The 12,791-nt window shown below is 39.9% G+C and overlaps 1 protein-coding gene across 2 annotated transcripts in view; it reads left to right on the top strand.

Annotated features, from left to right (window-relative positions):
• Positions 1-5,973: 5,973 nt before the first annotated feature.
• Positions 5,974-12,791, top strand: part of MTMR2 (myotubularin related protein 2) — a 23,343-nt gene continuing 16,525 nt past the window's right edge. Inside the window, exons 1-3 of one of the 2 annotated variants that reach the window (XM_072402790.1) lie at positions 5,974-6,058; positions 10,462-10,655; positions 12,369-12,434. In XM_072402790.1, coding sequence (XP_072258891.1) covers positions 12,377-12,434 — 58 coding nt within the window. In that variant the 5' untranslated portion in view covers positions 5,974-6,058; positions 10,462-10,655; positions 12,369-12,376. Of the gene's footprint in view, positions 6,059-8,062; positions 8,250-10,461; positions 10,656-12,368; positions 12,435-12,791 lie in introns of those variants that run through there. The other variant, XM_072402799.1, reaches the window with a different exon arrangement.

Raw genomic sequence — 12,791 nt, 5'->3', positions numbered from 1 at the left:
AAATATTTATATTTACATATTTTTTTTGTTTTGTCTCTGTCACTAAAACATATTATCTGCCGATATACCCAAAGAAAGAACCCTATGTTTCAAAAGCTTGTATTGTTTTTAGTTAGCCACTAAAGAGTGTTACTTTGACATGTTTTTACTTCACTAACTATACTTCATATGTTTCAATATAAAAGTCTTTTTTAAAATGTGGTTACTCAGGAATTATTATGGAAAAAGTTGCTGCTGTCTAAACTCTCCTGTATCAGCTCTGATTATTTTCAGCCTTACTTATGTTTTCATAGTCCTAAATCAGAGCCAAGTACATCTGAAAGAAGACCTCTGATTACTAATGATGTTTATATACAGGTTTAAAAGTTATGCTCTGGTTCGCATACAAAAAAAAGGCTTTCAGAAGCTTTTCCAATTTTTGGATAATACAGCTGGCACTATGTTCTACCTTTTCCTAAGGTATCTTCATTTTCTCAGCTTGTATTAATGAAGTAACACTTTATTTATTTGCCATCAGCTATGCAGCTGATAATTTCTGTACGGATGACAAAAGTATTGGGAAAGAACTTTGTGTTGGGGAACACGTGCAGCAGTTACTGATGGTGTTCTTCAAAACAGTCTCGCCAACAGTTTTCATTCTTGCCAACTGATTAAAAAGAGAATAAAAAAAACATTCTGATAATAAAAAGTAAAACATCAAACACAAGGTGAATTAAGGAAAGGACATACTTTCACTTACTCAAGTTTAAAAAATTTAGCCAGCTATTGCTAAAACTAATTGCAAAAATAAAGGGAATGTATTGTCTTGTCAGTTTTATAGAGGCTTATGTTTTGGTTTCAAGTAAAATTTTATTGAAGGGACAGTGCTATTCAACAATGTTCTAAAGGTAGGGTGTTGGAGATTGCGGAGACCAAATTATGTAAAGGTACATACCACCGAGAGTAGAAATCTCTAAGGAACAAGGTACTGGCTAAGAGAGGAAAGGAACCCCTTGCAACATTTGGAGGAACCCTGGTGGAAAAACACTGGCATAGGCAATGAACAATAGGGTCTCTTTGATGATGGTATTTTGATGATTGTTGTAGACAAACTATGCCAAGAAAGCAAGACGCCGAATGGGACAGAACCTGTGCTTCTAAGAGTTGCTCCAGGAACCGGTTGATTCTCTCATTTTGTCCAACAATTTGAGGATGGTTAAAAGAGAAGACTGAAGAGTAACAAGCAAAGATTTACAGTAACTTCCAGAAGCTGAAGGTGAATTAACCCAATGGTTGGAAACAATATGAGGACTTCTCAAACAAAAATAGACACTAGAATTGTGCCAATAAAACTTTTTGGAAAAGTGGTTCACCACTACCCAAATGACAATAAAACATCAAAAGAAATTGGTGCTAAAGTGCATAGATAGATAAGTTCATGGTGTTGGTAATTAGTAGTGAAAGAAGGGGACTGGTGGATGCATGGGTCAGACTTTGTCTGGGTGTAAGTTGTTCAAGCTTTAAAGTGGTCCACGACATTCCTTTGTAAATTAGGTAAGAAGTGTGATTGTCTGATGGACACCAAGATGTGACTTGGATTTATTGGGCCATCAAAGGTTTTGCTCTTGGAGGTTTCAAAGTGTTACCTGGAAAAATAGTCAACTTCTGGATGAAAATTAGGTCCAGAATTAATATGGCTGGAATGGTGTATTCAGGCTCAACTGGAGATATTTTTTAGCAATATTTACATATAAATGGTGAAAAGCAGCAAGAGAGTGAATCAGCTCTGACAGTGGCAGACCCAAGCTAAAAAGTTATCACAATGTCAAAGTGCCAAAAAAGGGCCAATTTGCTTGTCTGGAGTTCCAGTGACTAGAGGTCTGCACATGTTGAAGATATGTTTTTTGTAGATGGTTTTCTGATTAGATGATCCTTACAGTAGTTATTAACACTTCTCAGGAGCCAGCTTGACAGCCAGCAGTTCACTGTCTGCAGTGAAATAGTTTTTCGGGCTATTAAAATTTCCAAGAGCATAAAATGCAGGATTTATTAAGTCCAGCCATAAAGCAGAATGAAACTAAAAACAAAAAATTACACTTACCTTTATTACAGCATTTCCCTTTATGAAGCTGGTCCTTCCCACAATCTGGTCCTGCGTCATCCTGGAATTCCTCTTTGTCCCGGCGGAGAGGAAGCGCCCGGCCCCGCCATCTTGGTTCCACATCTGCGCATGTGTGAGATTGGCATCTCTTTTCCCTAGGAGAGGGAGCAGTCAGAGCCTCTCAGAATGCGTGACATAGGTATCCCGGAAGGCTCTGTGCTCCCATTAAGTCTTGATCGTCATGGCGGTGCTGCAAAAAAAGCATGTTGCACTTAAAAAAAAAAAAACAAGGGTTGTCTACCCTTTTATGTAAAGTAAAAATGTTGAGTTAGGGTACGCTTTTCACAACTCATAGTATATTAGCATAGTTACCAGTACGAAGAATGTTGTCACCCTTTACAGATAGTCAAAAAGATCAATGGTGTCAGATAAACTGACCTGAGAGCCACAAATTGCTCATTGTTTAAAATAAAGTTTGAAACACAAAATCATGTCAAAATAATAATAAATTAAATGTAATAAAAAGCATTTAAATAAATAACACAAAACAAGGGTGCATAAATAAATCTAGAATACTGAAACCTGTAATATAACTGTACAGTAGCATATATAATAAATATTTATATACCGTATATATATATATATATATATATAATAAATATAATTAAATAAATTTAAATATATGTATATATATATATATATATATATATAATGATTACTTTGTATTGAATCCAATATCCATCTTGAATCCATCTTTATTCATTTTTTTTTTTAGCTACCGGGTTACTTAGGGTTACCGCTATCAGCTGTTTTCTTTTGTTACCCAGAGCCACACTTTGGATTACCACACTTGGTGTATTTAAAAGATACCTGCTTGTCAGTTTAGCTGACGTTTCACCATTTATTCATTAGAAGATATAGCAGTTACTTTTGTGACTGCTGTTCTAATAATTAGCCACTAGGTGGCAGAATGAGCATAGGGATTTGAATGGCTGTGAATGAAAATACAGCTAAATCCATTGGCAAAAAAAATTTTAAGTAAAAAAACAAAATAAAATAATATTTGTTTTTTGTCTAATGATACATTCTTTCCCCATTGTTAAAAAAATATGTGTTCAGTTAGTCTCCATAAATACCTTTTCAGAGCTACATATCATCAATGCCTATGGCTCCAATTCATGCTCTGTTCAGAACATCTTTACTTATAACTTCATTGTGCTACAGAGAGCTGAGACTACAAAGATGGACACCCACACCCATGATACCCAAAGCAAGGAATCATGGGACTTGTCGTTCTTATAAGGCAGCCAGCTGACATTGAAGCCTCTCTGCTGCCCTCTAGTGTTCAGACATAAATAGTGAAAGCCATCTGCAGTCTCCGCTCCACAAACTTTTTTGTTGACAATATAAACACATTTTAAAAACTGTATTACTAATAAATGAGTGTTTGCGTGTTGTCCCTCATATGTCTAAAAGCGGTATATTGTCTTTCATGAAAATGTACCGTATTTTTTGCCATATAAGACGCACTTTTTCTTCCCCAAAACTGGGGGGGAAAAGTTAGTGCGTCCTATACGACAAATGTGTTAAAAAAAAATAATTAAAATATTATACTCACCCGATACCCGGATCCTGCGTGTGTTTCTGGCTGCAGCGTCTCTCTCTTCTCTCTTCTGCCAGCATCGTGTTTTCTCCTGTCTGTAAAGCAAAGCGAAAGAAGCCGGCACAGCGCCACCTGCTGTTCCCTGTCCTAACTGCCGTACAATAGAAAAAAAGCACAGAGTGATCAGAAGGGGAATTTGAATGACAGAGTGATCAGAAGGGGAGTTTGAACGACACAGAGTGATCAGAAAGGGAATTTGAAAGGTAGAGAGTGATCAGAAAGGGAATTTGAATGGCACATGAGTGATCAGAAGGGGAATACCGGTATGAATGGCACATGAGTGATCAGAAGGGGAATAATCTTTCAGAATCTTTTTTTCTAGATTTTCCTCCTTTAAAATTGGGTGCGTCTTATATTCCGGAGCGTCTTATACGGCGAAAAATACGGTATTTTTCATTGTAGGCCTGTAATTCTTAGGCATACCTCACCGAAATATGTCCAAACAAGGGTCTGAGTATAATAAAGTTTGTAAGGCTAATGTAAGGATTAGATAGTAGCTTTAAATCTTCTTTAAAGTCCTAAAAAGAAATCTGTGCCATCTGTGTCTCTTTGGGGATATTTCACTTACTGCCCCATGGAAGGAAGTCAGAGGACATTTCTCTAAAGTGAGGGAAATCCTCTCTGGGCAGTTGCCATAGCAACAAGTGCCCCCATTGGTAAAGTTTCCTTCTATTTCTACTAGAACTCATGGAGTCTGTTTATTAATCAGTGAATCTGACATTCATTGAAACATTTCCTGGAGTAGAATCTGTCAGATCCATGTGTGGCAGTAACTGGGGGGAATAATTCAGTGAATGTTTGATTCACTTCTCTGTTGTTGGATTTTCTCCTACATTCAGTCGTCACCAGTACCCATAGAGAAATGAACCCCCTCAGAGGGGAAATAGAAAAATCAGGGCTCACTCCCACTAGTTATAACTAATATAAAGACGCGGCCCTCCATGATAGGGCTCCACTATCTTTCTTTCTTCTTCTACTCAGCGACAAACTTCGGCCATCTTGATTGGTCGTGCCAGGGTGACATATCCTTCACAAGCACATGGGCATTCATCCTTCCCCAGCACATGCAAGGGCAGCCAGGATTGCTGTTTCCCTGGCAACTGAAGTTGCCGCTGCGCATACGCAGCCCAGCCTTTTCACATTTTCTCTGCATAATCAGGCAAGTCGTGTTATTTCAGAAGGAACATTGCCTGATATTTTGTGCAATACCCACCTGCCTAATCTTGTATTTTGTATAGTGGGACTTTAAAGCGTACCTAAACTCAGAATTTCCCTTTTACATAAAAGGTTAGACAACACTTTTATGTAAGGTAAAAATTTTGTTTGTTTTTTAAGTGCAACACACTTTAAAAAAAAAAAGGGTGCAGCACCACCTACTAATCCCCAATCGCCTAGGCAAATGAGAATGAATGGGAGTGCAAAGCCTCCTGGGATATCAACGCATCCTGGGAGGCTCCTGGGTGCTCCTTTTCGCGAGAAGAGAAAAATTACGCATGTGTGAGATCGGCAAGTTTTTTTTCCAACCTACATCAAGGATGAAAAACCCGGGTGAAGATGTCGGTGCCCGGGACCCCCGAAGATGGATGCCGGGTCGACGCGGGACCTGATGGAGGACACCTCCTGAGCAATCCACTGCACTGCAGGATTGAAGGTAAGTGGATTTTTTTTTTTTTGTTTTAAGCATTTTTGAGTTTACTTCCTCTTTAACATTACTTTAATGCACATGTGGAAATGTTACAAAAAGAAATGCATATAAGTGGGGGGGTGTCAGACCTCTGCAGAGAGATCGCTGCTTCTCACGTAGAATAAGTCTTTTTTTGAAGCTGATGGCAGCCGACAGGTTTTTCTACTCAGGCCGTGGTCTTTAAGTCTCTTGTTTTTCTTCAGCTTGGATATGGTGAAATTAGAGTAAACACTAATTTAAAGAAATTATCCTAGCAGACTGTTTATAGGGAAATTTACTTCATTCTTCACGCCTCACGACAAATAGTATTCACAATGGGAATTAAGCGCAGCACCCCTGAAATTCTAACCTCTAAAGCTTTATGTTCACAGCTTCCTATAAAGTAACCTATTTCCTAGCAGCCTGCTGTCTATTCCCCTGAATATTAACATTCGCCCTCTGCCCTGTCAGTCACAGACTGTTCCACACATAGTTCCCGCCTAGCATTTGCGTGCACGCGACCTGTGAGTTGATGCGCGCCTCCGCGTGCACACCAGATCTCGCGCCCTGTGAGTGAGGAGCCTTGCTCTCGCGAGATTTGGCGGAGGAAGCCGTGTGAGGTGCGGACGGGCGCTCCCCCTGGAGGAAGCGGGTGAGGAGGGGTCAGTGTGTGGGAGGAAGTGGTGGGGGATGTGTGGTGTCACCGCTCCTTGTGTCCCCAAATAGTCCATGACAGGTTTCTGCTAATCACAGCTAAACTTTTCAGGGAATGCTGGAAGTTTGTGTCAGCCTGCTGGTACTTGTAGTTCAGCCACACAGTGGCTGGGAAGATCATTGGGTTAATGTAAAGACTTGTAATATTAGTTATATTCATTAGGTATATACCTCAAATATATAAAAAACACAACTTTTTTGTTAGTTTTGGTCAGAGTAAGAAAGACCTAAAAGCTTTGTCAGGATTTATCGTCCATCTGTGTCCCATTTGGGAGATTTTACTTCACTTCCTGCCCTAGAGACACAACAGGAAGTAAGAGGAAATCTCCATGGCAACCAGAACAGCCGTCTCCATTGGGGGATTTCTGCCCCGTACCATAGACCCTGGATGTTGGATCTCCAATCACATTCGGTCCCGGTCACTAACGTTTTACATTACCCAATCAAATCCTTAAAGCAGAGCTAAACCCGTAACCTGAAAAATAGTGACCAGGCATTGTGACCATGTCCCATCTGCAATAACCCTGATGTATTTATAAAACACACCTGTCCCCGTTCTGTCGTGGTTGCTGCCATCTTTTTTTTCCCTCTTCCTGATTCCAATCTTCGCCCAATCTTGATTGGCTGGGCCAGGATGCTGCAGGGGAGTTCAATCAGCCCTGGCAGCTTAAAGGGGAACTAAACCGAAAATAAAAAAAGTTACACCTTTAATCCCGCAGATCCATTAATGCTGCTGGTCCTTCCCTCAATCTGGTTCTGTGTTGTCCTGGAATTCCTCTCCGCCCCGGCGCTTTATTCATCATCTTCTGTCTTCTCTCAGTCGTCTTCTTGTCATCTTTCTGTCACCCGATCCTGCACTGCGCAGGTGTGAGATCGGGTGACATAGCCGCTGTAAAGAGGAAAAAAACTGATCTCACTGCGCATGCGTAAGATCGGCATCTCTGCTTAATGGAAATTCCCTTTTGCACATACCTGAGATTGGACAGGAGCAGTCAGAGCCTTGATGTAGCTATCCCAGGAGGCTCTGCACTCCCATTCAGTCTTGAGCGGAACTAAACCCCATTATACACCCTGTGCTATCACAGGTGCCACCAACTTCTTCCATTTTCTCTTACTAAATTGCATTTTGGCCATCTTGATTGGGATGACCCAACTCTTGCACAGGAGATCATTCAAGCCAGGCAAGGGCAGGGGAAGATCTTAGCAATCATTACTGAGCTGCACATGTGTAAGCGTACTTCAACCTCATGGCCGGTGTGAACATAGCCTAGACTATTGTAAAAGAATATTTTCAGAAGAGCCTCTAAACTGAAAAGTGCTTAAAACAAAAAAAAATCCACTTACCTTCAATCCTGCAGTCCGATCCATCCGGAGGTGTCTTCCATCGGGTCCTGCATTGTCCCAGCATCTGTCTTCGAGCCAGGGCTCTGTGCGCCGCCATCTTTGCCTCTTCTTCCTGTTTTGCAAGATCAGGTGACGTAGGTTGGAAAAAAAACTTGCTGATCCCACGGAGATACGCAAATTTTTCTCTTCACGAAAAGGCTCCTTCTGCACATGCCTGAGATGCTGGGGCATGCGCAGAAGGAGCAGCCAAGAGCCTATCGGGATGCCTGACGTAGGTATCCCAAGAGGCTTTGCACTCCCATTCATTCTCGATCGCCTAGGCAATTAAAAATTAGGGGGATTTGCTGCACTTTTTTTTTTTTAAAGGGTGTTGTACTTTAAAAAAAACAAAAAAAAACGTAACAAGCAGAAAAAAAAGCTAAGCCCCTCACCTTCTGTGTTTTCTGCCATGGAATGTGAGTGCAGAGCCTCCCGGGATACCTAAATCACAAATCGCTGAAGGCTTGGGCTGCATCTTCTGCGTATGTCGGAGATTGGGCATGAGCAGAAGAGATTTTTCTGTCATTAAAAAAATAAAGATGCTGATCTCATGCATGCGCAGTAGATTGGCACCTTTTTTTTTTTAACAATCTTAGCCGCACATGTCACCAGATATCGTGCCTACACAGTGTAAGTTTGGGTGACGTAAGCAGAAGAAGGAAGAAAATGGCGGTGTCCAATATTCTCGTGCCGGGATAAAGCAAGAAGCCAAGAAGACAGCTCCAGGGGAATGTGCAGACTTAAAGGTGTCATTTTGTTTTCTTTAGTTATGCTTTAATGTGACTCGTGTTATTCTTCTAACAATGTCATCTAATAATACCTTTGTGTAGAAGCTCCTTCTTTATTTTCCACTGTATTTACTTTCACTTTTGCTTTCTTCTGGTGGGGGAGGCACAATAAGGATCTTAAAGCGTACCTAAACTCAGAAATTTCACTTTACATAAAAGGGTGGACAACCCTTTTATGTAAGGTAAAAAAATTCTGTTGTTTTTAAGTGCACACTGCCCCCCAATTCTTGATCACATAGGCGAGCAAGAATGAATGGGAGGGCAAAGCCTCCCGGGATACCTATGTCACGCATCCCGTGAGGCTCTTTGGTGCTCCTTCTGCGCATGCTCAAAAATCTAGGGCATGCTCAGATGGAGCCTTTTCGTGCACAGAAAAAAATTGCCAATCTCATGCATGCACAGTGAGATCGGCAAGTTTTTTTTCCATCCTACCTCACCCGATCTCGCGCCTGGGTCGGGTGACGTAAGATGAAGAACCAGGAAGAAGAGACGGCGCCCCCCGATGCAGGACACCCCCGTTTCGATCAAACTGCCCTGCAGGATTGAGTGTATATTTTTTTTTTTTGCAGTTTTCAGTTTAGTTTCTCTTTATGAGTCCTCATGTGCAGGTAATGTTTAATGAGATGGAAAGAAGAAAGAATTGGGTCATTTTAAATCTGGGCCTCCGCTTGAGACCTTTTTTTCTCGCTTGCCCTTTATACAACAAAATTACGAACTATGTTCTCAAAAAAAAAAACAAGAATGTAGTTTTCACAAAGTACTTAAACACATTCATTGTAATCTATGTCCATTGGCAAAGATTATCAAGGTGCAATCCAAAATCAATGGCATTGTAGTAAGGTGTAAAATATGTATCGGGGATCATTCACATCATCCTGGTATGTGTGTAATAATCCTTTCACTGTTTTTGCATATTGTGCATATGTTAAAATCCAGTTTTTATGCCTAAAGATTACCTAAAACCCCCAAATATTATACATTTCCTAAAAGCAGACATGTAAAAAAGTTGCTATTTAAATTTTTTTATCTCAAGTATTGTTTGTATTGCTGCTAATAAAGTTTCACTAAAAAATACATTGATAATAATTTTAATGCACAAAAAGAATATAATCCCCACTTATATATATTTAATAAAAATGAGGTTGCATAAGTAAATCAGTAGCTATCATGTCCAGTCTTAAATCCTGCACATGCCTGGGAAACAACAAATAGATATAGCACCCAAAACTGTCCATAGGTGGCACTTTAAAACATCAGTGTAATGTGTACCTTAACTCAGAATTTTCACTTTACATAAAAGGGTAGACAACCCTTTTATTTTTAAAGTAAAAAAACCTGTCTGTGCAACACCCCACCAAAAAAAAAAAAAGTGTTGCACTTTCGGCGGCCCGAAGACGGATACCGGGACAACGACGGACCCGATGGAAGACACCTCCTGACGGATAGACTGCTCTGCGGGATTGAAGGTAAGTTTTGTTATGGGTAGTTTTGGTTTTACTTTATCTTTAACCTTTTTTGGGGTTTTTAGGAAACTCCTTCTATAATTACTATATCCACAGCTCACATTATATTAGTGCCAGTGGGAAGAATCCCATCCTTACAGATAGCCAAAAAGATTTTTAGTGCCAGTTATACTGACCTAGGAGGCACACATTGCTCATTGTTCAAGGAGCCCCTAGCAGCTTCTGGAGGTACCCTGGTTGGGAAACATTGCTATAGAGGAGGTCTGTCCCTAAAACCATTGACTGCCTCTGGCTTGTGCAGTGCTGCCCGCTGTCTGCTGTTTTCATACATACATGCATTTACATCTATGCATTGGGGCGAATTGGCCTTTTCATTTATTTTAATATGAATAATAAAACATTAAAATAAAAACAAATCACCTGTTAATCCTGCTAGTGACAAAGCCGACTTGCTGTACTGTATCTGTTACACTTTATTAAGGATCCGCCATTGATTTTATTACGTTTTCTATCTGAAATAACCGGCCTTTCTCTTGTGGGTTTAAATGTTACAGAATGTAGGGAACATCCGGGCTGGGTCAGTTTTGAGAAGCTGGCAACTCCCTTTATAAATATAACTTTCAAGAGCAAACTTTCTCATTCAGTAGCATCAGCTTTAAGTAGAATAGCATGACCTCTATCTCATGTGAATGTCATTTGTATTAAAGGGAGAAAAGACACTACATGACCACAAGAAATGCTGAGCAAGTGAATAGACTAGAAGAACTGAGCTCTCCTTGTTACTTCTGGAAGGAACATCGTCCGATGTCGTCTCCACAGCTGTAATGATTTCATGATCATGTGACCACACCCTGGGGTCGAATCTTCTGAACAGGCAAACAAACCAACACACATTGCCAAGGTAATTTTTATTATTTTTTTCCTGATACTGTGATTTAGATAGCATATTTTTTTGAAAGAAACCTCCTTTCAGAAAAATAAGGGGAAAAGATGATTTTTCTTTAAAATGCTAGCTGACTGGCTTTCAGGTTGACCCTTTGTCTGCAATACTTTAATTGCATGCTTATTTGTGGTCAGTGGCTTAAATTGTGACTGTGCTAAAAGCCTTCCAAGTCCAATACTGACCTGTCATCTAACCGGAGGGCCTGTACTGTACAGCCTCCTTTTTATTCACTTTGCTGACCCCATGCAATGCATCCTGTTAATCTATGTGTTTGAGTTAATTTTACATTGTTTGAAAGTGTTGAATCAATTACCCTGACACATGGTACATATACTGCAACACATTGCCACAACACGCAAGTCCAAAGACGACTATAAAACTGGTTTATGGTGAACATTAAAATCACCTGTTTGCAAACTTTGTTCTCCTAAGTTTTATGTGGATTTAGAGATGCTTTTACAGTGTTCTTCTGCACACCACCTGCTGTTGAAATTCCATGCTATAATACAGCTATAAAATATGATATTTGTAAACATCAGCCTTGTGTTCTTTACAATGAGCGTTAAGGGGCCTAGAAATTGCAGCAAGGTAGAAATCTGTTTATAACTGATCTCTAAGGCTGGGTACACATGTGCAATAATTGTCATTGAAAAGGATCTTTCACAATCCTTTCCAACGACAAAGGACTGTGCGATGCATGAATGATTGCTGTACATACAGCTCCATTCTGCTCTATGGAGAGAGGAGAGGGAGAACGACGGGGCTGCGCTTTCTCCCCTTCACTTACGTTACAGTGTTGAACCCAGAATTTTTTTTTAAGCTGGGTGGGAAGAAATTGTAGGCTAGTGGCAGCCCTTGCATTGTTATCCAACTCCTCAATAACCACCCATAAACCGTGTAGTTACTGAAAGGTGCTGGGTGGTGCACCTGGTTAAAAGGGGCTGGGGAGAACACGGCATTACAATCGTTCCTTATTCATCATTTATGGATCTGCCAGGACGGTCGTCTGAACGACGGACGACAAGCAATGTACATACCCCAGATACTCATCTGATTTCAGCCCTGAGGCGATTATCGCACAAGAATAATCTTACGTTTATATGTAGCCTAAGAGCAGAAACAAACTCCAGCTCTGTAAGACAGGGCTGTAAAAATGATTTGTTCCGTGTTTCCACCTTTAAAATATACCAATCCAGAGTATTTTTTTTAAGAATCTATCACCTCTACACATAGCCTGGAGTAATATTTATCAGCGCATAAACTATAAGGTGTCAGTAAAGATTTAGGAATAGGTCCTATTCCAATCCACATTTCCATATAACTTCACAAACGTGCCCTTTGATTCACTCTGTATTTGTATAGTTGTAAGAATGTGATATCCCTTTTATCTCATTCTTTTAGTAGACCTGCATTACAAATATCTTGTCTGTACATGTTTGTTGTGGAAACAGACCCCCTGCATTTACATATCATTTCTCTATTGTGCAATGTGCCTTGAAAGGATTATGCAAAGGAAACCTTGTGATTGGTGAATGAATTGGTGTTTACTTTATTTCCTTTGGGAATCAACAGCTTTTACAGCAAGGTGTTCATAGTAATAATGCATTCATAGTAATGTACCTTGTTCTTTGTTTTTATTACTTATATTTTTTATTTATTCTGCTGTTTTAGGTTTCAGAATGCTTGCTGGAATGGAAGAGCTGCTCCTGCTACCTGGAGAGGTAGTAAAAGATATGGGTAAGCAAAAAACACTTTTCTGATTGTAGTTCAGAACATATCACATTCCACAAGAGCCAAGTGACAACAATACATAAATATGAGTTTCCGTTCTCAACTGTATACACTGTATTCACATTCATTTCTTTTGTAAAGCATTCAGCAATACAATGACTTGCTATACTCTGGTCACTGTTTTACATTAACAATCTGTACCTAAATGGGAGACAAGTAAATGTATGTAAGTGGGAAATCCTGCAGGTATAGCCAGTCAGGCACACTTTATAATGCTAATTATGTTTGCTTAATTGAGGGATAGAAGGTATGACTAGGTACACACCTGCAATAATTATCATTTGAAAATGAACGATCAACGAT

Source organism: Pyxicephalus adspersus, chromosome 1 (assembly GCF_032062135.1).
Source record: "Pyxicephalus adspersus chromosome 1, UCB_Pads_2.0, whole genome shotgun sequence".
Taxonomy (NCBI): Eukaryota; Metazoa; Chordata; class Amphibia; order Anura; family Pyxicephalidae; genus Pyxicephalus; species Pyxicephalus adspersus.
Note: the sequence above shows the minus strand (reverse complement) of the source record. Positions and strands in the feature narration are given on the sequence as shown.